Source organism: Equus caballus, chromosome 6, assembly GCF_041296265.1.
Source record: "Equus caballus isolate H_3958 breed thoroughbred chromosome 6, TB-T2T, whole genome shotgun sequence".
Classification (NCBI taxonomy): Eukaryota; Metazoa; Chordata; class Mammalia; order Perissodactyla; family Equidae; genus Equus; species Equus caballus.
The window spans coordinates 48,561,177-48,586,081 of NC_091689.1; the positions used below are offsets into that span (position 1 = coordinate 48,561,177).

The 24,905-nt window shown below is 42.9% G+C and overlaps 2 protein-coding genes across 5 annotated transcripts; both read right to left on the reverse strand.

Annotated features, from left to right (window-relative positions):
* Positions 1-299: 299 nt before the first annotated feature.
* On the reverse strand, positions 300-1,490 carry LOC100053416 (small ribosomal subunit protein eS4, X isoform). Its single transcript, XM_001498835.6, has one exon. It carries the CDS (start codon positions 1,206-1,208, stop codon positions 417-419), a length of 792 nt encoding a protein of 263 aa, XP_001498885.2. The 5' UTR covers positions 1,209-1,490; the 3' UTR covers positions 300-416.
* A 7,932-nt stretch (positions 1,491-9,422) lies between these two features.
* Positions 9,423-22,034, reverse strand: DPPA3 (developmental pluripotency associated 3). 4 transcript variants are annotated; one of them, XR_011439981.1, is made up of 4 exons: positions 21,686-22,034; positions 11,077-11,330; positions 10,794-10,826; positions 9,423-10,023 (listed from the first exon to the last, which is right to left on the reverse strand). XR_011439981.1 is itself a non-coding variant. In XM_023643094.2 (4 exons), exons 1-4 carry the CDS (start codon positions 13,435-13,437, stop codon positions 9,913-9,915), a joined length of 480 nt encoding a protein of 159 aa, XP_023498862.1. In that variant the 5' UTR covers positions 13,438-14,096; the 3' UTR covers positions 9,423-9,912. The 4 variants fall into 4 exon arrangements, 1 of the variants encoding a protein (XP_023498862.1); XR_002808628.2 differs by lacking the exon at positions 21,686-22,034 and adding an exon at positions 13,016-13,332; XR_002808629.2 differs by lacking the exon at positions 21,686-22,034 and adding an exon at positions 12,303-13,021.
* Positions 22,035-24,905: the final 2,871 nt, after the last annotated feature.

A 24,905-nucleotide genomic window follows, 5' to 3' on the forward strand; every position in this document is an offset into this window, starting at 1 on the left:
AGGGAGGAGGAAGTCACATTAAATGCCCTCCACCTTCCCCACAATAAGGCACAGTCAATAAGACTCTGCAAAATCTGCATTCCCCAAGTGTATTCTCCTATTCTATCTCTAGCCTCCTTTTGACAGATGATGATGTTCTCATGTCCCTTCTCATGAGATGCTGGCCCTCAGCAAACTCTGCAGGGAGGAAACAGCTGGAGTTTCTTTGGAACTAAAATGTGGCTATGGGTCCTGGTGACCAGGAAACAGGAAAGATCTCATTTACCAATTCACACAAGAAAGTTACACACAACATTTCTTCCAAAGCTATTTATTACTAGATTCTCACCATTTTAAAAAATGGATCTTTTTTTTTCATGCTGTATTAGTTTTAAATAAGTACAAAGACTCTTCTAAGCATGTCACCAGACATCATTTCAGCCACTGCTCTGTTTGGTTGCCAGTCTCACATCTCTCTCTTCAGCAATGGTGAGGCGGATGCCCTTTCCACGGGGAAGGGAAATCCACGGTTTGTTGCCTTTGCCAATGACGAAAATGTTGGAGAGCCGGGTGGCGAAGCTGTTGCCGTTGGCATCTTTCACATGAACCACCTCGAAAGAGCCAGGGTATCTCTCTCTGTTGGTGATCACACCAATTCTTCCCAGGTTAGCACCTCCGGTCACCATACACACGTTCCCAGCGTCGAACTTGATGAAATCAGTAATCTTGCCAGTCTCCAAGTCGATCCGAATGGTGTCGTTCACCTTGATGAGAGGATCAGGGTAGCGGATGGTGCGAGCATCATGGGTCACCAGATGAGGGATTCCTTTCGGGCCCACAAAGGTCTTTCTCACTTTGCACAACTTGTACTTGGCCTCTTCAGGCGTAATACGATGAACAGCGAAGCGACCCTTGGTGTCATAGATCAGACGGAAATTCTCTCCAGTCTTGTCAATGCTGATGACGTCCATAAAACCAGCAGGGTAGGTTACATCAGTGCGCACCTTGCCATCAATCTTGACGAACCGCCGCATGCAGATCTTCTTTACTTCATCTCCCGTCAGGGCATACTTAAGTCTGTTTCTCAGGAAAATGACGACGGGGAGACATTCTCTCAGCTTGTGGGGACCGGTAGAGGACCGAGGAGCAAACACTCCGGTCAGTTTATCCAGCATCCAATGCTTCGGAGCCCCTAAACGTTTCAGATGCTTCTTGGGACCACGAGCCATGGCTGCGATGTAACGAAGACGGCCGTCTTCTTCCGGTGCGCCGGGAAAAGAGGGTCGCAGGCTGCGTGATCCAGAGCCTCGGGCGTTCCGCCCTGCTCCCGGAAAGGCGGATCTTAGGATAACTTACACGAATCAACACAGTGTGGTGCTAGTGTAAGCACAGACGTAGAGATCAATTGTATGGTGTGCAAATTATATTTCAATAAAGCTGTTACCAAAGAAATATTTACAAGATGGCAAGAAGTATAGAGAAAGTATAGAGCATCTGGATGGATCAAAAAACACTCGGAAGTTGAATTTTAGGGGAACCAGTTGTGGCAGCCCGTCTCCAAGGTGATGCTAGGGATCCCTGAACCCCTGGCATTCATGCCTTTGTGTGATCCCCTCCCACACTGAACAGGGTTGACCTGTGTGATCAATACTGCAATATTAAGTAAATGACAGTATGTGACTTCTGAGGCTAGGTTATAAAAAGACATTGTGGATTCTACTCTGTTTAGTCTGGGGAAAGCCAACCAACATGGTGTAAGGATATTCAAGCAACCTGAGGGGAAGCCACGTGGGAAGGAACTGAGGCCTCTTGTCAATAGGCAGCAAGAAACTGACAGGCATGTGAGTGAGCCACCTTGGAAGCAGATTCTCCAGCCCCAACCAAGTGTTCAGATGGCTGCAGCCCTGGCTGACTTGACTGCTACCTCCTGAGCCCCTAAACCAGAACCACCAAGCTAAACTGCTCCTAAATCCTCAGCCACAGACAGTGTGAGTTTAAAAATGTTATTAGTATTTTAAGCTGTTAAAATTTGGGACAATCTTTTATGCAATAATGGATAATACACTGGTCATTCACAAATTGACCAAGAGCCAGGTTAGGAAAAGAACCTGAAACAGAAAGCTGAACGCATGTCCTAATCTATGGCTCATTTGGGGAAAATGGAATAATAAATTACTCATGCAGGACATTGTACTGATGCCTTACATGAGTGGTTCCTAACCCTATCAAAACCAATGTCTCCTTTGATTACAAATTTTTTGTAAAGTTTGTTTTCTGTTCTGACATGAAAATCATAGGTAATAAATCCTACTCACATAATTGAAAAGTAGGAAAGTAATACCTTATTTAACATAACTAAAGTAAAGTAACATAATGAAATATATGTTTCAACATGTAAGTGGACATGACTACACTACAACACATAAGATTATCAGGCACTGGTACTTAAGAAAATCACCATGAATGCGACCATAAAGATGCAGATTGATTCAAGAGTGCAGCATTGGCAGCTCAGTGATCATGAGCAACGTTTGCTTCAGTGACTTGATTTTCCAAAATGTTGACCAGCTTCTGGTAGAGTTCGGGGTAAAACAAACCCACCTTGATTTAAAGGCTATTTTGTTAATAGAAAGATCAGTGTAAATCACAAGCATGCAAAAATCCCTGGTGGTGACATATAAAACAAATACCAAAAAGATGAACGACTCCAATTCATGGAAGGGAGTGAAATACCTCAATGTTAAAAATCCATGAGTTCATAACAATATTAAAACAAAACCCAAAAAGCTTCATCAGCCATCTGTGGAGGGTGCTAGGGCACCAGTGCATTACTTTCAAAACTAGTAAGCGAGTGAGAAAGAATCAAGCACTTATCCTGCCTCCTGTAAAAATTGTGTTTTAGAATAACCAAAGAATTGATGATGAAGGAAAAGTCTTATCTATAGAAAAATTCTAATTAATAAATGCAGAAGGGATAATAGAATTGGTATACCAAAATTTGTGACACCTGATGAAATAATGGATCTAGCCACAATCATCAATGGCTACCAAAAACTTTAGATGAAAGGCTGATGGTGAACTTGATAATGGAGATATCAGACTAGCAACACCTGAACCCATTGATCACTCTCCTTCACGTCACAGAGTAGAGATATGAGCCATTATATGGTCCCTACCTTGATGTAGTGGGAAGGATGCAGCCCACCAGAAAGCTTTCTTGCCCTGCCCCCACCTCCAAAATAACTAAATCTGCTCAAGCTTCCAGATCTAACTACTTGTCTACAGAAAACACAGGAGACAGAGGAATGTCTTAAACAGTTAAGTGCAATAAGCCCAATTCAGAAAATGGAGAGTTTTCCAGGACAATTGACCTTGTTTCTTCAATGAATAAATAACAAGGAAATAAAAGGAAGGGAACTTAGGAGACATAACCACCAAGTAGGTGGACTTTGTTTGGATCCTAAGCCGAACAAACTGAATAGTTTCAAAACCAAAAAACTTTGATTAGACAATTAGATAATTTGAACACTGACTGATTGTTCAGTGACATTGGAGAATTAGTGATTTGGGGGCATGTGATGATGGTATTGTCATTATTAGAAAATAAAAAAGGAGTCCTTAAGAGTTTATCGAGAGGCTGGCCCAGTGGCGTAGTGGTTGAGTTCACGTGCTCTGCTTTGGCGGCCCAGAGTTTGCAGGTTCGGATCCTGAGCACCGCTTGTGAAGCCACACTGTGGCAGCATCCTACATAAAACAGAGGAAGATTAGCACAGATGTTACCTCAACAACAATCTTCCTCAAACAAAACGAGGAAGATTGGCAACAGATGGTAGCTCAGGGCCAATCTTCCTCACACACAAAAAAGAAGACTTTATTGGGGGCTGGCCCTATGGCCGAGTGGTTAAGTTCACGCACTCTGCTTCAGCGGCCCCAGGTGTCACTGGTTCGGATCCTGTGTGCAGACATGGCACCGCTCATCAGGCCATGCTGAGGCGGCATCCCACATGCCACAACTAGAAGGACCTACAACCAGAATATACAACTATGTGCTGGGGGGGGTTTTGGGAAGAAGAAGAAGGGAAAAAAAAAAGAAAAGATTAGCAACAGATGTGAGCTTAGGTGCCAATCTTTAAAAAAAAGAAGAATTTACAGAATGGAGTGAAGATAATCTAGCATCACTTGAAAATAAGCCTGTGCAGAGTGGAAGGTATAGACAATATAAAACTGACTATATGTTTATAATTGTTGAATCTGGGTGATAGTTGCGTGGTAATATACTGTGCTATTCTCTCTACTTTTGTGAATGTTAGAAAATTTTCATAATAAAAAGTTTAAAAAGGAAGGTTTAGGCTCAAGACTCAGAAAGTCCACAGGTTTTTTTTACCCACCAATATTGTCTTGCCAACATTCAAAATTTATATGGTTCTCAGAATAATTCTTCATTCTACAGGACTGTCCCATGCATTACTAGGCTTCTAGCATTCATAGCCCTGCTGGCTAAATGCCATTCGCACCATCCCGAATATTGTGCCCACCAATCTCACCACCACCACCACTACCATATACATATACATTATGTATTTCAAAATGCCCCCTGGGGGTCGTAATAACTCTGTTGAGAACCACTATTTCACATGGATAATCACTGAATCCTCAAAAACATCCAAATAAACCCTTGCTGTTCCACTTGTGGTCCACAGACCAGCAGTAGGTGCATAATGTGAGAGCTTGTTAGAACCTCAGGTCCCACACCAGACCTAGTGAATCAGAACCTACATTTAACAAGATCCCCCAGCGGATCTGTATGCACAGCAGTCTCAGAAGCAGTTTTACCAAGTAGACATGATTCTCCCCATTTTACAGTTGAGGAAAAGGAGATACAGGTAAGAAACTTGTCCAGGCAGTTTGACTCCAGAGCCCTTGTCATAACTATTTCCATTAGAACACAGGAATAAACTAGAAAGCAGGAAGGTGTGGAGACTTTACGTCTAATAGGGAGCCCCTAATTTCAGAGTTAAATGGTGTTGAACCAAACGGTGTAGGCAGAGAACAGCCACGTGGAGATGAAGAATGGAAGAGAAAGGCCTAGACTGAGAGGGACGCTGGAGGCCTGCCTCTCCACCTGCTCAGCTGAGAGAGAGGATGCAAAGTGACAAAGTTCATAAACGCTGAGCATCATTAAGTTTATCCATGCCCAGGAGGCAGAAAACCAGGAACCGCAGAGGCTGTGTTCTGAGGCCAACTGAGGTGGAGGTGGGACTGCGTCTCCTCAAACACTAGGAAAACTTCACAGGGTCGGGTCTGGTGCCCTTTCCCCTGGGGCCTTCTACACGCATCTCTTACTAGTCCCAGTGAGAAGGAACCTCAGGGTTCCAATGGTCTTGGGATAGAGATATGGTGTAATGGGGATACAGACCTCAAATCTTCTTTTTTGAAAGACTTACTTTAAAACTCTGGCCCCAAGTACCAATCCCCAAAAGGGAGCAGTGATCCTTGGAAAAATAGCTGATTTAGATCTGGGTAGGAAAAGTACAAGATGAGTCCAAAACATTACACCAGAAAGCGATAATGTGCTCAAAGACTCATGGTGATATGTCAAAAGGACGTAAGAGTCAACTGACTAAATTTGGGACAATTGGAGCTTCAGGAAAAGCAATGGTAATGATTAGAAAACATCAACTATGGCCAACTACGGCAACTATGCAGAGGTTAAGTCCACACATTCCACTTCGGCGGCTTGGGGTTTGCTGGTTTGGATCCCGGGTGCAGACATAGCTAGGCAAAAGCCATGCTGTGGTAGGCGTCCCACATATAGAGTAGAGGAAGACGGGCATGGATGTTAGCTCAGGGCCAGTCTTCCTCAGCAAGAAAAAGAGAAGGATTGGCAGCAGATGTTAGCTCAGGGCGAATCTTCCTCAAAAAAAAAAAAAAAAGAAAACTAAAAAAGGAATCTATGATTTTGTGGTGGCATTTTATTAAAAGGATAAAAGGTAGTGGTGGTGGGGATTGGGGAGAGTGTTCCTCATTACAGGATGCCAGCTAAGAAATAAAGGAGTACTGGAATTAGAAAATTACCATTTTGCAACAACCAATTTAATAATTGACAGGCAAAAGTCGATTCATGTGAAACTCATTGAATGAAAGTTTCTGGGAAACAATATTCACATAATCTCAAAGTCTCACCTCCCAGATCACTAATTACAAAGAGGTAGGCATCACCTTAATCCCGTGAGCAAACACATCACCACCAGTAATGAGACAACTGTCATCAAATATTCCGTGATGCAATGTAATGGGAGTGGTCATCACCTGTGTGGTGTTCTTGCCTACGTTTAAGCTGAATATAATCTTGTGGAACATAATCCAACAAATCCAGACTGTGGGACATTCATGAGGAAAAGGTTCAGGGAAGATAAATGACTTGCCTAGGGTCACCACTTCTATTGTGGACACAGGCAGTCTGGTTCAAGGACTCCAGCTCTTAGTCACTATTTTAATCTGAACACAGGGGTAGAAACATCAAGGTATCCTGTGACCTTGATGCTTCAAAAATGTCAGTGTCATGAAAGACAACCAATAAATGCAGGACTTTCCAAATTAAAAGAGCATTAAATGAAATGACTGAGTCTTAATTGGATCCCGGATTTTTAAAAAATCTCTAAAGGACATTAGGGTGTATTAGATAACATTACATTGATAATATGGGTGTGATGCTCTTGTGGTTATGTAGAAGAATGTCCTTTAGGATAATACATACTGAAGTATTTAGGGATGAAGTATATGGTGCATCTATCTTTAAAAGAGAAAGCGGATGCAGCAAAATGTTAAGTGGCAACTCTAGGTGGAGGAGATATGGGTGTTTCTTGTCCTTTTTCAATTTTTGTGTAAGTTCAAAATTTAAATTTGGAGGAAAAAAACTAGATAGGAACACTCTAAGATAATTTGCAAAGGAAGGGACCGTGATGCAGGTGTCTGACCATGTAGAGTAGAAAGCTCTTGCTGGTCCCCAAATGGAGGGAAAAAAGTCTAAGGAAGGTACATGGATGCATAGGCAATCTCCTTTGAATTCTCCCAAGTAATATGAATTTCTCCTTTACCGTTAATGTGACCAGAGAAGACTAAAAACTAAGCCTGAGGAAAATGGCATAGCGACATAAAATACATCATTTTGTGCTCCAGAATTCCAGGTAACTGCTAGAATTTGAGGTACTAGATACCTCTGAATGCAGGGGTACAGCACGGTGGGGGATGAAACCAGGATCAGGAATAACAGCCAGACCCCACCCTTAGTCCCCCAGCTCACAGCATACACTATACCCTGGCAGGTTTACTATCTGCACTTACCTGACAAGGGCTAGGCACTGAATTGAAAAGACAGATACTGTTATTATCCGTCTTTTGCAGATGAGAAAACTGAAGTACTGAGAAGTTGAGTGATTTGCCCACGGTCATACAACTAGTAAGCAGTGGAGCTCAGGTTGGAAGCCACGCAAAGTTTTTCAGGGGTCCACATTCTTAACCACTACCAAATACTGCCCTCTAATAAAACACCAAATGTGATTTTTAGATGAGAAAAGGGTGAAGAGCACTCAGCAAAAAAGTATCAAAGCATCAAAAAAAAAATTATGTGAAATAGCGGACCATGAAGGACTCCTAGCTATAAAGAAATCAAACTCAGGAACCAAGGTGGGGGACTCCAAGAGCACAGGAGGAAAGGAACCGTGAGCTTGCAAAGCTCACACTGTCAGCGAGCACGACAAACGTGGGAGGCACAAGGGAGAAACCATGGAAAACTCAGTAAATGGAAGATGGAAAGTAGAACAAAGTTAAGTAGAAGTAATTATTTTAAAAGGATTAGAGAAAAATATAAAGACAAGCAAAGGCAATCCAAAATACACTAATTGGACTCCCCACAAAAAACAAAAATAAAGGAACAATTCTGAAGATACTATTCAAGTAAAATTACTGAAAGAAACTGAAAGAACACACCATGTTTGAAGAGGAAACGACCCAGAAAGGGCAAAACAGAGTAATTCTAGCGAACTTAATGGTCTTCAAATATAAAGATCCTTTTGAGCAATAAGGCAAAAAACAGACACCGGAGGGAGCCGGGGAGCAGGCCACGGGTCTCATTAACGTTCAACATTTACAACATTAGAACAATATTTACAATATCCTTGAGGAAAAGAAGTGAGACTAGCAGTCTTCCAAGAAATAAAGCACAGTTTTGGACACGAAAGACCTCAAGGCATCCCAAGTCCTTTCTGAAGAAAGCCCTAGAGAACAAGCAAATCAAGTGAGAGGTAACTAGGTCAACTCCAGCAAGAGACGGCAAGGAGCATGAAATATATTTAACTGTAGGAAAAAGACTTTAAAAGGCATGCAGGTAAGCGTAACCATTACACTCACACTTCAGTTTAGCTCTACAAAGCTGACACCAAGATAATTTAAGTGACACAAATTAAGAGGTAGAGGAGACTGAAGGGTGAGGGAAAAATCATTGTTCACCTTAGGAAAATAAGTGCTAAAAGTAAAGGCACGAAGGGATTTAAGTTATAAAGGTAACCACCAGAAGAAAATGTGAATCTTCCTAAATTCCTGAGGAACTAGACACATACACACAAACACAGCAGACGTGATGAAATCCAATAAATCACCCATTAAAAGAAATTTTCAGACGGTATTACACAAAACTCAATAATCTTTGCTTTATAAGAGTCACACAAAGAGTGATTCAGAAAGGCTGAAAATATAAATAGGCAAAGGTATACAGTTTCTTTAATTTGATCCTTCTGTCATCGTCTAAGAGAATGTTCTTATTTTAAGATACAAACTGAAGTATTTGGGGATGAAAAGTTATATCTGACATTTACTCTCAAATCATTCTGAATACCAATAGGTTGTTATTCCTTATCTACCTTAGCAGCGTGGCATTTATTTCTTCACCCAGGTCTCCAGTTGCTTCCCTTAGGTACTCAATTCTTTTTTAACTGAACACAACACTTTAACCACATGATAGTTGCAGGGCAGAAGACAATTTTATATATCCTTTGTATCCCACAAAGAAATTCAGGCCTGTGTATGTGATAAGTCATGAAAGAAAGAAAACAGCTGAAGTAAAACACCACTGGATGGCATCTTTCCTTGGTATTTTATGTCACTATCATATTCTTTCAATTCCCTCCAATCAACTACTTCCTAATTAAGCAACCTCCCTCCATTTTTGACATCTCTTCCAGGAAGCTGATATGTGTAAATGTCTGTGCCCTTATTTTCTAACCTTACCCAAATGTAAAGTTTCTTCCCCGTAGGACAATATTCCAATATATTAGAGAGCTAGATACTTACATCCTAGGGATGTGATGAGGATAAGAATTACTGTTCACTGATACACAGCTAGCAAAAACGAGTACAAAATAAAGAATGAGAAAAAAGAACACGAATTTTTAAAAGGTACTCAAATATATCAATTTTATTAAGATCCTCTATACACACATTATTTGCTACTGAAAATTGAAATAGCACAAAAAATTATCACAATTCAAATTTTTGAAAACTAGAAAATCTAATTAATGCACCCTGCTCTAATCATGCTCTAGCCAAATCACCCAATGTTTTCTTTACATTCTTTCTACACAAGTTATTTTGCTTCAAATTCTTCATGTTGGGTTTCATCTGACTGACCACAGGCTGCTAAAACACGCACAATACTTGAGACATATTAGTGCTTCTCTAGGTGAAATCAAGAACTTAAAGTATATTGAAGTCATTCAGATGCAAACTACATAGATTCCTTATAAATTACTGGTATAAAGGTAGAAAAGAGATGCAAGAAAAGACGACATCACAGAATTTCTATCACAGGTCATCAAAATACTGGTCTACAGTCCATCCGAGCGTAATCATCCTAAAATTACTAGCAAGAATTAAGGTTTATGGCTCAGTCGACTCTGTGTCATAGTTGTTCTCCGTATTCTCAGAAACATCTCTATGATACAGGCAATAATGACAGCTACATCTAAATCTTTGAATTCTTGATTCAACCTGAAAAAAACAATGAAATGGATCATTTGAGTTAGTAGTTAAAAATAATGAAATGGAGTAGCTGTACCTGAAAGAGATGTCACAGCTCTTAAATCTAATGTTGGTTATTGGAATAGCCTTTGGAATATGGAACACTAAAAAAAGGTCAACAAAACAACTATTTTGGGGGGGAAAAGAGGCAGGATTGAAATGTGTGGGTACCAAAGAATGCCAGATTATGGGTCATTTTGTAATGGTAACAGTGGCTGATTGTCAATCAATAAAAACATACTCTATGTCAGTTCTCTGAATGCCTTAAATGTGAATAACTCATTCTGCTGCTGGACACTCTACTCAGGTGTCTGCCCTCTCACTGCACGGTATTGTCATGAGAATCATGTTTGGGGACAGCACATGAAAAAAAGGTACAAACATAACACCCAGAGTGATCCTTAATATAAACTACAGACTTCAGGTGATAATGTGCCAATGTGGGCTTATCAACTGTGTAACAATGTATCACCCTGGTGGGGATGTTGATAGTGGGGGAGGCTGTTGAGCTGTGGGGTCAGGGGGACATGGAAACTGTACTTTCTGCTCAATTTTGCTGAGAACTTAAAACTACTCTAAAAAAAATAGACTTAAAAAAAAACAGTACAAACAGAACTGATTTTCCGAGAGTTCCCGGACACTCCGAAACTCTAAACCCATTCCCTTTTCCTCCTCTGCAAAAACAAAAAAAAGGAAACCAGATACCCACCCACATGTGTAGTAAGAAAATTTCTATTTACCTCAATTTCCTTCTGTCGTGATTCTCTTTGAAGCTTCATGGGAAAAAAAAAAACATTTATTGAAAACTATCAAGAAAAAGTTGGATTACTAATGTTATACAACGACCATAAGAGACAGAGGTTCGGACAATTTTAAAAATGTTAAATGTTATTGACATCCTGCCCTCCTGAATACAGTTGATGAGTGACTACTGCTCATCACTACTTACATCTTAACTTATAGGAGTTGCGCCCTCCCCCACCTAGAGTTGGGCAGTGCTGTCTGCCCAGATCACAAACTCACCACAGGAAGTTGGCCGGAGTAGCGGTATTTAATAATTTGTATCATCCTTTGCATCCTTTCTTTCCGAACAGTTAGCAGTGTCCTTACTCCCCTTCTCCGGTAGGGTATGTCATCACTTAACCCTTGGAATTTCTTTTCTCTGTCAGGCTGTTGGGATGGATGTTCTGGTAGAAGGGGAGGGAATTTGGTACTAGGGTTGAGAGTCAAGTTACTAAGGTTCTTTATTAGTGCTTCTGAAACAGGCGGCGAGGCAGCTGAAAGAAAAGAGTTCAGATCCATTAGGGTGAATCGCATCATCCAGAGGTCACTCACTTCCTGGCTCAAACGAAGTGCTCTGTTAAGCAGGTGAACAATGGACAATGGGAGGTTCCTAAGGGTGGAAGATCACGTATACCACGTGCATTACCTACTGTGCTTGTTTAGTGCGCTGCACACCTTAAGAGCATATACTGAGAACGTATCATTAAGAATCCGCTATGGAGCCAGCCCTGGTGGTCTAGTGGTTAAAATTCCGGGCAGCAGCCTGGGTTTGTTTCCAGGTCAGGGAACCACACCTCCTGTCTGTCAGTTGTTACACTGCAGCGGCAGCTCACACAGAGAACTAAAAACTAAAAAACTAACTAGGATACACAACCATGCACTGAAGCTTTAAATTAAAAAAAAGAAATCCACTATGATGGGAAACGTTTCATTTTTTAAAAACGCTTCTTCTCTTCTTCCTCCTATTGGTAGTTCTGAATGTTAGATATTTTTTTCCATGGGGTCAAAAGGTACCTAAGTCTATGATTCCAAGTGGAAAAATATGGGACAGAAATCAGGTATTGGCAGTTTTTCCGTTTTCATTTGTGTGAATTTTTAACATAGACGCGGGGACGTAAAGCGTTAATGCAAATTAAAATGTTTCTGTGAAAAAGTTTCAGTTCAACTTTACAAACAATTATAAATAAACCTGTTAAACTTTACTGGAAAAAACCCCACGCCTATGAAATAGACGAAGAAACCTCAAATACAACACTCTCTCCGGAAATGCCCATTCTTAAGCAGAACTAGGAAGTCAAAGTAACTGTTTTCCTCAGCTTTTTCAGGGTATTTGATCTTTCCACTCAAACCCAGTATTTTGGGAAGTCACTCACTCTAGCCAGAACCATTCTGCATACCCCATACACACTCACATTCCATACAATAAGACAGTTAACATTAATTTTCCCTGTATGCGAAAGGATTACTATGAGTCAGGAGCCATTCAACTTCTAGGGACTTGCGCACGTGGAAATAAAGATCTCTGGTTGTAGAACTGTCAGGTACTAAGGCAGATTCAAAGAAAAGACGAGACTGGGTATATTACACGGATAGTCTCCTTATTAATTTTTCCCCGTCGCATATATTGACCAGGGTTCTTAGATGGAGGTGAGGCAGTCTGGAACTGGCGGGGGGTAGGGGCGTGGAATAGAGGACGTCAGCGAGCATCCGACCCAGCTTCCTAGCAGCCCAGTGGGTAGTTGGGGTTGCTGGCTCAAGGCCATCCACCACCACTACCCTACACCCCCCAGTTCTGCCTTTAGGGTAACAAGGTTTCAAACTAAGTGAGCGCGTCTCCGTGGCCAAGCCCGGCACTGGGTGCGGCTCCAAGAAGTCTTGAGTTTCCGCCGCAGGAAGAACGCGGGAAAGCGGAGACCTAATTAACAGTATTCTTGGAGCACTGTTTCTAAGAAAGCAACTCTTCAGTGTACGTCCTACTAATTTACATTACAGAGCACATTCTCTGGCTTTTATAAATCCGCGCCTTCCTTCAGTTTCCTCTGCAAAGCCATTTCCCTGTTTATTAACATTCCTAAAGGGTAAATTTAGCTGGAAAGCCAATTCCGAACATGTGGGTGAGTTTAAGAAAACCTTGAGGTTAAATTGAAATTTAGGTTTCTTTTTTTTTTTGGTGTTTTACCTTTCCTGACACGTATCGCTGACGCCGAGATACTGCATCGCACGGCACTGAGCCGCCTTCTAGAATTCCGATTGCTCCTCCCTAGAAACGAGACTTAGAAGCCTACAGCATTCCTGAGCACAGGGAGCAAACAATGCAGTTCTCAAGAGCCCTCTCCCCTTTTTTTCTTTTTCCTATTGTATTTTTTCACTGGAGGAACCTACACTGCCTGGCGGTCCTCTGCTTCCAAGGTTTACTTAACTGCATTCCTCTAGAAAAGGCTGAAGTCAGTAAAGAAAGGAGGGTCAGCTTCTCCACTCCCCGAACTCCTGGTAGTCGAGAAGGCCACCAGCTGGCTTACCTGAGTCTTCCTGGGAATTTTCTTCACTGGGCGTCTGAGAGGACTCCACGGCCCAGGTTGGATTAAGCTTGGATGAGTCCATTGGAAGTTTAGTCACAGCTTGAAGCTCTTCCTAGACCTTTGGGTGCAGCAGAAGGTGATGCTCAAGACTCTCAAACTATTACAAAGTAGCCTGGCAAGAACTGTATAGCCCAGAAAGAGCGAGAAAAACCCAGCTCCAACAAACAGTGGTGAGAGAAAGAACTAACCTAAAAGTTTAGGTCCGGTGTCCTGTTAAAAACTACAGATAAGCCAATCAGCCAGCCTATTTTGATGTAAATGCTAATGATTAAAGGGATAAGGTGAGTGGGCTAGTCCTATTAGTGGACTAATAGGATAATTTTTCATCATGCCCTCTGTCTAGTCGGCTGGAAAATTTATAAAGAGTTTCTGTGGTTGTATCTCCCTAAGGTTGCCTTAAAAATCAGCTTTTTTCAAACTCTACTTCTGGAGGTGGCTACTGGTTTGTGAACTGGGCTTTAGGTGATCCCGTGCAGAGAGAAGGGCAATTCCACCCCACTCTCCCCCACCAATTAAATCCTAATTAGGTTAACTGAGAAAGTTTCCTTGCGTGATTCATCTTAGACCTTTGGAAGCTAGTAAGGGAAAATAGAGGAGAAATAAAGCATCCGTTATAAACAGTTTAATAACTTAATATTTCATGGATGTGTATCTTGGATCTGTAATTTTATAATTGTTTTATAGACTAAATTTAATTGCATTTAACATTTGTGAGCAACTGAAATTAATCAAATTGCTACCCGCCCCCCTCCCCACCCCCCGCCAAAAACCCCTACTTTGAATTCTGGCAAGGAGAACCAACATTAACTGCTGATTTCCTGCAGGATGTGGGAGAACGAGTCCCCAGCTGCCCCCCTCTTTTTCCCATCGCCTCTTCAATGAGCAGCCTCCCCCATTCCCCCTTTAGCAGGAAACTATGAGACAATACTCAGAAGCAATCTGGTTTGTTTGTTGTAAAAAGCAAAAGTTGAAGTCACATCAAGAAATATTTTTGTACGGGATGAGGAGGAGCCATAAGCATATGTCATGTCACAACACTTTATTCAAGTGGTTCTCAAAAGTGTGGCCTCCAGACAAGCAACACCAACAGCACCTGGTAACTTGTCAGACATGATTAGAAATTATCGAGCTCTACCCCAGACCTACTGAATCAAAGACTGGGACCTAGCGATCACCATTTTAACAAGCTTTCCAGGTGCTTCTGATGCATGCTGAAGTTCAAGAAGCAGTGCCTTATGGCACTCTTAACTTTCCCTTCCTGTTGTTCTCTCAGCTGTTCGCACTTTCTGGGCTGCGTCTCCTACAGCAGGCTCTGAGAATTCCATTGGAGAGGTGGGGCAAAAACTGGATAGGAGGAGGTTTAAGATTAAGAGGTGAGATAGCGAAAAAACCCGACCTAGACTCTCCCTCAAGAAACCCAGGGGGCCGACCCCGTGGCCCAGTGGTTAAGTTTGCACACTCTGCTTCCCAGCCCGGGGTTTCACCAGGTCGGATCCTGGGTGCAGACATGGCACGGCTCATCAAGCCACGCTGAGGCAGCATCCCACATGCCACAACTAAAAGGACTCACAACTAAGAATATACACCTATGTACCGGGGGGCTTTAGGGAGAAAAAGGAAAAATAAAAGTCTTAAACAAAAAAAGAAATCTAGGTTTAGGAAGAAGGTAAACTGGGGCTGGCCCAGTGGCGCAGCAGTGAAGTGCACACATTCCACTTTGGTGGCCCGGGGTTAGCGGGTTTGGATGCCGGGTGCAGATGTGGCATGCATGGCTCAGCAAGCCATGCTGTGGCAGGTGTTCCACATTTAAAGTAGAGGAAGATGGGCACAGATGTTAGCTCAGGGCCGGTGTTCCTCAGCAAAAAGAGGAGGATTGCCAGCAAATGTTAGCTCAGGGCTAATTTTCCTCAAAAAAAAGAAGGTAAACCATAGCTAGAAGAAGGTGTGGGATGTGGATGATGGAATTTCAGTTGCTTAAATGCGACAGAAGCTGAGCCAAAAGCAACAGATGGTAAAAATACTGAGAGACAGGGTAGTTGAGAAAACACAACCCCTAAATATGCTTTAAAAGATCAGAATAAAAAATCATAACACCTTCCTAGTTAGCATATTTTTTCTTTAGAGTATGAAAGATGAGATAAAAAGCCAGACAAACTGAATGAAGCAACTTGAAAAAAACAGACTATAAAAGAACACGTCAAGAAAACTATCATGAATTTCTCTAGAGAAAAAAACCATATTTTTGAAACAAACAGGATACTGTTTTTAAACGAGGAAAACTCAGAGAGCAAAAACAGAAAAGAGTAGCTGGAAATTAGAAGTTTGATATTAGAAACAAAAAAAGAAGGAGTGGAAGATAAAATGACAGACATTCCCTTAATAAGTGAGGCAAAAAAACAGATGTAAAATAGGAGAGAAGAGATGAGAGAATGAGAATGTAAGAGCAGAAAACATAATGGCTTCAGACTCAACAACAGTAGGCACTGGAAGATAATGGAGAAATACCTTTCAAATTCTGAGGGAAAATGATTTCCAACCGAGAGACCTATATTCAACCAAACTATTGAGCAAGTGTAGAACATTTAATTTCTCAAAAATGTCACCACCTGCGTAGATGCCTTTGTCTTGTGGGAAATTAACTTGATATAAGAACACTAGCAGGTAAGCTAGTCCAAAGGTCAGGAAACAGAAAGGCTCACAGACCATATTAAAAAGCTCGTATCACTTGGTTTTTAAAGTTGGTTTAAAATGCACAGCAAAAAGCCAGGCAAAAGGAATAGAGTAAGTTAACAGATTTAGAGTGTTAAAAACAAGACAACCAGCCCAAGATGGAATCGCTCATGCTAAGCCCCACTTCCTCAAACTGAGACTTAATGACAGTTTTGGCTCTCCCAGAAATGGACTGCTAAACCAGTCAATCAGAAATCGCCTGATCAGCATTAGTTAGGCAATCTAATGGATCCCTGCCGTTCCCTGAAGGAAAGTAACCTCACAATAAACAATCTGCTTTTTTGCCTAGTACAACTTCCTCGTTCCTGCTCCTTCTGCCTGTAAAACCTCTCTCCTTGTACAGCTCTTCGGAGTTCCTTTCTGTCTGCTAGATCGGATGCTGCCCAATTCATGAATCATTACATAAAGCCAGTAAGATCTTTTAAATGTACTGAGTTGAATCTTGTTTACGAAGAACAGGATACCAGTTAGGCAGAAGGATCTTACTTCCCAAGTTAAGGGATGTGTGGTTGATGGGGGCCTAAAATACGGCACCTTGGCATATTGAATATTGTAAGCTGAAGGAGTTTGAGAAAACAGCAGAAGTAGGAAGTTCTCTGACCTTCCTCCCCACCCTTCTCCCCTGAAGCAGGTCTTAATACCCTCATACGAGGGTATGGTGCCCTGCCCATACCTGGAGGAAAGGAGCATCCTTATCTCTAAGTCAGAGGGACACTGAGAAGAATCGGATGAACAGGATTTGCTAAGTTTCTCCCAGTCTACTACAATCACCTTACACTCTTTGTCCTATCATCTCTTTCCATGACTTTCCATTCTTCATCAAACCTAACATAAACATACTCAGGTTTAACCATTTCTTCAGGTCTTCATTTCCTTATGAAGGCTTCTGTGTCATGGAAAACTTACAGTCAATAAATTTGTATGCTTTTCTCCTGCTAATCTATCTTTGTCAGTTTAATTCTCAGACCCAGCCAGAGACCTTAACAGGGTCAAAGAAAATGTTTTCCTTCCCTACACAGTGTTCATAAGTCCTGTCTCTCCACTGCTCCATCCTTCCCCGTTGATGGGGTGGTTATGAGGACCGGAGTTGAGGTTTGAGGTGGGGGCCTGCAGACAGAAAGTGCCAGGTACCAATGATATACTGATGCTACCAGTGAAACAGGCCTGACCATAGCTGGAGCTTGCCAATTAGCCTGGTGAGCAACTGTGAATATAATTTGCATTTCTAGGGCAGAGCATATATGGACCCACAATGGGATAATAGTGAGTGCCACTACTGGGTGACTGATTTAGGGGTGACATAGCTGTGACACAGTGATAGGATCATGACTTATTCTTTCCATCCTTTTCTTTCTGTAAGTAGTAACTGTTTTCTCTATCTTACAGGTTACTATTTTACTTACTGTATATTTAAACACATCTTATAAATTCTGCCTGGCTTACTTGCTGCTCATTTACTCAATATCAACACTTACTATGAGTTTCACCTCTGTCTCATAAGCTACTACTTTACTGTCTATGCTTAACACTGCTTGAGTTTCATCCATCCCAGTTCTTTTTTCCCTCTATTGCAGAATTGAATATTTTCAAAAAACACTGCAAATGCACATTATACCCTTTATCAGGAATGTTGATCTAGGGGCTGGCCTGGTGGCATGGTGGTTAAGTTCATACACTCTACTTTAGAGGCCCAGGGTTTGTTGGTTCAGATTCCAGGCACAGACCTACACACTGCTCATCAAGCCATGCTGTGGCAGCATCCTACATACAAAATAGAGGAAGATTGGCACAGATGTTAGCTCAGTGACAGTTCTCAGATTCATACAGATATGGTGCACCTTGTGCAGACCATTTATGTTTTGTATTTTTGAAAGTTCAAAAAATGAATCATTGGGGCTACCCCCATGGCCTAGGGGTTAAGTTCAGTGCACTCCACTTTGGTGGCCTGGGTTTGGTTCCTGGGCATGGACCTACACCACTCGTTGGCAGCCATGCTGTGGTGGCAACCCACATACAAAATAGAAGGAGATTGGCATGGATGTTAGCTCAGGGTGAATCTTCCTCAGCCAAAAAAAAAAGAATTATCTTCTCTTAGTAAGATTAATAACTAGGATTACAAATAGAGCTAGGGAAGGGGGCTTACTAGGAAGAAAGAAAAGAAGTCAAGAGAGAGCAGCTGGGAAGCTGTCCCAATTCATTTATGGGTCTGAGTTTTCTCAAATGTTGGGCTCTTTTCCAGACATCGAGAACTGTTGATGTTTCAAAGGAGTAGGGTTACTTAATTAAATGGAAGGAAAGGAGCATCCAATTTATCAAACTTAATTTTGCTCTTAAAGATTACGATTCCCTTTATAAGTTTTTTAGTAAATTAACATCACAATTACAAAATATGAGTCTAACTAATACCAATTTCTTGAACTCTGCATGGTTTACTCTTTTGGGGGGGTGTTAATTATGTAGTAATTTTTATTTTCTTATTGAGATATAATTGACATATTTGATAGATTTATATACTGCAATATGATTACCTCCATCCCGTTAGCTAACACCCCATCACATCACATAATTATTTACTTTTCTGGTGAGAACAATTAAGATCTAGTCTCTTAGCAACTCTGAAGTTTAACACAGTGTTGTTGACTATAATCACTATGCCGGGCATTAGATTTTCAGAACATATTAATCTACTAGTTGTGATGCGGGGTCGGTGAGCCGAGGAGTCGAAAGAAAGATTTCTTAGACTCTTAAGATCTGGCGGTAGTGCTCCTTTATTTAGAGAATAGTGTGGAATAGCACGGGGACAGGACCTATGGGCAGTCAGAGCTTCTGCTGCCGCCGCTTCTGCTGCCCCCGCTGGCATGGGGACAGAGCCCATGGGCAGGCAGAGCCGCTGCTGCTGCCCCGCTGGCATGGGGACAGGACCCATGGGCAGGCAGAGCTGGTGCGTGGGGACAGGACCCACGGGCAGTCAGAGCTCCTGCTGCTGCTGCCCCGAGTTGAGGGTTAGGGCTAAATTTAAGGCATAGGTATGTGAGTCATCTCTTTACGAAGACAAAGGAAAGAACATGGAAAAAAGTTAAAATGGTATCAGTGCAGGTGGGGTCTGGTCGTTGGGTGATCCCATGACTTTTAGACAAGAATCAAATCGGATTAAGTGAAGGTCAGAAGCCACCACCCTAAATCAGTTACATGAGATGGCCAGACAGCAACCAACTTAAGTTCTTGCCTTCCCCATTAAGAGTTTCTAGGGATAAGGTCATCTCTCCTCTTCTTCCTGGTACAGAGAGGGAGGCACCTTTTACAGATAGAGGTTTCCCTTAGAAATGTAAATGTTTCCCAACAAAGGGGCAAACAAATTCCACTCCTTGGAGCCTGAATCTCAGCTGTAGTTTTAAAACTAACCAGCCTAAAAATCCTCATCATAAGCCATTTTAAAATTAAGCAGCCTAAAAATCCTCATCAGTTGCACATGACTTACTCTTTTAGTGCCTAAGGCTTTGCTATTTGTTCCTTCATGCTGTTCTCCACTCCCCTCAGTAGGAGACACAGTGGGACAGGCACAAGAGGCTGAAGAAGTGTTCGGCAAGAAAGACTTTTAAGGAAATAGTTGCAGTTAACTTAAAGTTTTTCTGTGTGTTGGGGAAGACTACCATTATTCACCCTTTTGCCCTAGAACACCCAGGCCTAGCCTGCAAATCAGTGAGATTTTAGGTAACCTCGAAGAGATACAACTAGAAAAGATAGCTTCTTTACATTTTCCCGTAGAATTGTAGAAGGTGTAGTTCCTGTGCGAGAATAGAATTGGAACCATATCACTCCTAATTTAATCTCAGTATCCGCCCACCTAATTCTTTCAGTCAATGGTTCATTTATTTTTAAAGATTGGCACTTGAGCTAACAGCTGTTGCCAATCTCCTTTTTTTCCCTGCTTTTTCTCCCCAAATCCCCCCAGTACATGGTTGTATATTTTAGTTGTAGGTCCTTCCAGTTGTGGCACGTGGCATGCCATCTCAGTGTGGCCTGATGAGCGGTGCCATGTCCGCACCCAGGATCGGAACAAGCGAAACCCTGGGCCCCAGAAGCAGAGCGTTCGAACTTAACCACTTGGCCACTGGGCCGGCCCAGTTTCATTTATTTTTAAATAGGCTAGCAGAGCGGTTTGTTTGATAGGCTGAAAGGACGTAGGAGTTGAATTTCTAGGCCAGTTCCACCTCCCATTTCTTGGAAGGCGGCCCCAATTGGGCTGCTTCAGACCAACCTGAAGCAGTTTGGAAGCCCTGAATGTCACCTTTCTGTCAGGACCCAAAGATCTAGCAAGAGCTTCAAGCACTGACTAGACCTCCATGGACCCACCACAGGAGTTTACCCAACCTTGAAACAGAGTATTCCCAGATGACTAGGGAGGAAAATTTCCCGGAAGACACAGCTAAGCAAGATAACTCCCTTCTTGACAAAAGGGGAAATCCAGATTCTTCGTATTAATTTCCAGCCCTTGAAGGACGAATATTGTCAATGAAAATAATCCATAACAAATCTATAAATGAAAATTTGGGTGAGTTTATTCTGAGCTGAAATTTTAGGATTATAACCCGGGAGAGTCTTTCCACAAAGGAACAGAGCACTCCAAAGAAGTCGGGGTACACAGGGTGGTTACGTACCCTCAAAGAGGGTGTTTCACATATGATTGAAATGTCCCTGCCACAATAGTCACAAGATCGCCCTGTCGGCACAGCGCTTGATGGACACAGCAGGTAGTGGGTCTGCTATCCTGGTGGGCGTAGCAGGAGGCAAGTCTATTGTCTCAAGCTGGGCGGTCACAGGTGAGCGCAGCAATCAGCTTCTAGCCCAAGGAAAGATACTTAATCCTTAAGGAGACGCCAATGTTGGGAGGGAGAGGGAAGTTGCACCTTTATCTCAAGGGCCTTTGCTCTTGCCATAGGGAATCTCTAAAGCAGATATACAATGCATGCTCAACAGCCTCAGTCAGGCCCTTTTGGAAAGACAAGGTCAGGCGGAATTAGGTTTACACCAAATGGCTTCCTCATATATTCCAATATATCCTATTACTTGCCATTTTTATTTGTCAATATAATTAAGGAAACCTCCTCAAATCAGAAGAGGAACGAGTATAGGCCCCTCCAGCGGCAAAACCAGGAGAGAAAATCTATAAGGGTGAAAACTCAGTTGTGCACAGAACCCTGGAGCCCCAGCCTCAGTTGCCGGAGGGGACAGACAGAATCCACGCAGGACAGACTGCGAGCCTGCAGAGGTTTTGCGTCAACTTTTGCCCATAAGAAATGTCATGGATGGGAGAAAGGAACGAAATAAAAGGAAGTTGAAAACTTAAGTCGAATTCAGACTCGTCTTAACTTCTCACTCCTGTGAGATTGACTTTCTAGCCATATTTACCCTTTAGGAATGTTAAAAAGTGAATTGGCTTCATCCGCCTAAGGCTGGAGGAGGGGTAACACCTTTAAGAGCCCGGAATATACTTTTAAAATTCTAATCTGCCCCGGGGATGTAAACTGATGACGTCGAACCGTGGCTCTACTTTCTCCCTTATCTGTTGAGCCGGCCTGCTCTCCAGCTGCCTCCTCCAGCGCCGATTTCTCGTTGACTGCGCCCCGCTGGTTTCAGACGGAGAGAGCCGCAGGCAAAGTAAAAGTTTTGCCCTCAGGCAGCATACGTCCTGGAGGGGACAGACGACAAATCATCGATTTAGTATCTAGGGTCGGAGAGTGAAAAGTATTCCCAAGAGAGGAAAAGCCAGGCAAGGGACGGAGGAGGGCTGCCGGTGGGAGAATTCTCAGACGCACAGTTAATGACTGACTTGCGCTCCCGCCACTGCTCTCCACGGCGTCTGGCGGGCGGTCCCCCGGGGGCCTGGCTCCCTCCTCCCCGCGAGCCCCGCCCCCGCCCCGCGACCCTCGCCCCCGCCCCGCGACCCTGACTTCCCTTGGCTCCCGGCTCGCGCAGCAGGACGTTTCCTCCAGTCTTCCAAGGCCTAGCGCCCTGCCCCTGAAGCCCGACGTGTCGCGCGGTACCGCCCCTCCCTTCGCCTCTTTCCTTCTCCACGGCCTACAGTCGGCTGCCTTTGTGGGGATCCACCTTAGTTCTTGAAATTCCACGGTGGAGAATCAATACTCCCGGGGTGGAATCCTGTCTCTAATATCAATTAGATATTGATATCTAATAGCTTGATGGAGAACATTTAATGACTTTGCAATATGACAGCCCTCTAAAGAGCAGAGAGCTGGGGGCCCGCCTGGTGGTGCGGCGGTTGAGGGCAAACGTTCTGCTTCGCTGGCCCAGGGTTTCACCAGGGCCAGTCCTGGGTGCAGACATGGCACCGCTCATCAGGCCTTGCTGAGGTGGTGTCCCACATGCCACAACTAGAGGGACCCACAACTAAAAATACACAACTATGTACTGGGGGGCTTTGGGAGAAAAAGGAAAAACAAAATCTTAAAAAAAAAATGGTAGAGGAAGATGGGCGCAGAGGTTAGCTCAGGGCCAGTCTTCCTCAGCAAAAAGAGGAGGTTTGGTAGCAGATGTTAGCTCAGAGCTAATCTTCCTCAAAAAAAAAAAAAAAAAAAAAAAAAAAGAGCAGAGTGCTGGACAAGCTCCTTCCTGGTGGGAAGAGGGAAGTAGGGGTGATGGATTTCCCAAAATTTTCAGTTTGAATGAAGCCATCTGGAACGGTGAAGGAACAGGTGAACTGGTCAATTAGACAGCAGAGGAGAGTAGCAAATACTGTCAGCCTTCCCAGGTGTGCCTAAGGACGAGCTTTCAGGAAAGACTTGTTTTCTTTCTTTATAGGGCTCCACGGAAGACGGAGGGAATGCTGGTGGGGCCCTCCCTAGGTGGACTTTGCATTTCAGTTCTGGAAATCCAGTCCAGAGATCAAAGGAATGCCTTGTGCCTTTGTGCCTGTTGTTTCACTGGCTTTTTGCTGTGGCTTCTTTTTTTCAGAGAAGAAACCCAAAGACAAAGGATTGTGGTGTTTCCTTTGTTTTTCTATCCTTAAAGAGCCTCCAGTTGAGTTCCTTGTTTCACTTGTTAAAGAGGGTATCTGACTGGGAAGGGGCAGGGGACTTCCAGATGTGCAGTCCACCCTAATAGTTCGTTCTTAGTCTTTTTTTGTATTTTTTGAGGAAGATTAGCCCTGAGCTAACATCTGGTGCCAATCCTCCTCTTTGTGCTGAGGAAGCCTGGCCCTGAGCTAACATCCATGCCCATCTTCCTCTACTTTATACATGGGATTCCTGCCACAGCATGGCTTGACAAGCGGTGCCATGTCCGCACCCGGGATCCGGGCCGGCGAACCCCAGGCCGCCAAAGCAGAACGTGAGAACTTAACTGCTGCGCCACCAGGCCAACCCCTTACTTTGTCTTCTTTCAGCAGCCTCTTATGCTCCTCAGAAATGCTGATAGAGGGCCTCAGCTCTGGTACCAGCCCCCATCCCTCTACCGAAGGAGAACAGGGCGGGAAGATTGGACACCAATGCTTGACTTCCCTGTAGTGCAGTGTCCGTGATCCCGGTTGTCTTTTTCCCTCCAGCTCTCTGTCTTTCCTCCATCATTATCCCCATTTTATTAGCTAGGTATAATGTTTGAATGCCTTTCTGATTTCAATTAGCTTTTATTCTATTTTATTTATTGACCCCAGGAAGAAGCACGATGTCTCATGGAATGCCAATGTTGTAGAATTTTAATGTCAATAAATTAAGATGAAATATTAAGAATTTGAAACAAAACATTGTTTGGAAAAGGGAGGTGAAAACAGAACTTGGAAGTATTGCATAGCATTGTAGTTAAGGGTATTAACTAATGAGGACTCTACGTCAGCTCAAAAAACCTGGCCGGAGATCAGAGCAGTGCCATATGCCCGGTATGAATTGTTCAGTTGACATTCTGCCTCAGCCTCTGTTTTTTAGAAAGAAAATCCAGGGACCCAGCATTGTTTTTCCTTTGGTCTTCCACCCCTAAAGAACCTCCTATGCATACAACTCAAGAATAAAAAGACATATAATAACCCAATTGAAAAATATATGTATTGGGGCCGGCCTAGTGGCATAGTGCTTAAGTTCACGTGCTCCGCTTTGGCGGCCCAGGGTTCCTAGGTTCAGATCCTGGGTGCAGACCTAGCACTGCTCATCAAGCCATGCTGTGGTGGTGTCCCACATAAAACAGGGGAAGATTGGCATAGATGTTGGCTCAGCAACAATTTTCCTCAAGCAAAAAGAGGAAGATTGGCAACAGATGTTAGCTCAAGGCCAATCTTCCTAAAAAAAAAAGTACATATATATACACATATTAGTATAATCACATACTTTTTATTGTCAGCTGAGAGGGCCTAAAAAGTGACCCCCATAGCAATGAGCATGCCTTGTGCCTGTATCTTGCTTTCTAATACCATTAATAAAAGGACCCAGGGCTCCTTGGAGAAATGGCTGATTCTAGGACTGGGCAGGGAGTATACCAGATAAATTCAGAGTACTTGGGAGTGCCAGAAAGTAAGGAAATGTTAGAAAAAAAAACAAACCCACAACCCACACATTGTTGAGGTGTGTAAAAGGAGTACAAGAACTAACCGAGAGAGGAGGAACAATTTGAACAACAAAATACATAAAGTGGTACTGGATTATAAAATAAATATCAAAGTATAAAGTAAATATCCATGAGTCCATAAAGATATAAATAAACGAGTAAATTAATAAATGGAGGAGAAGAGACAAGTCTCCTATGTGGAAGAATTCC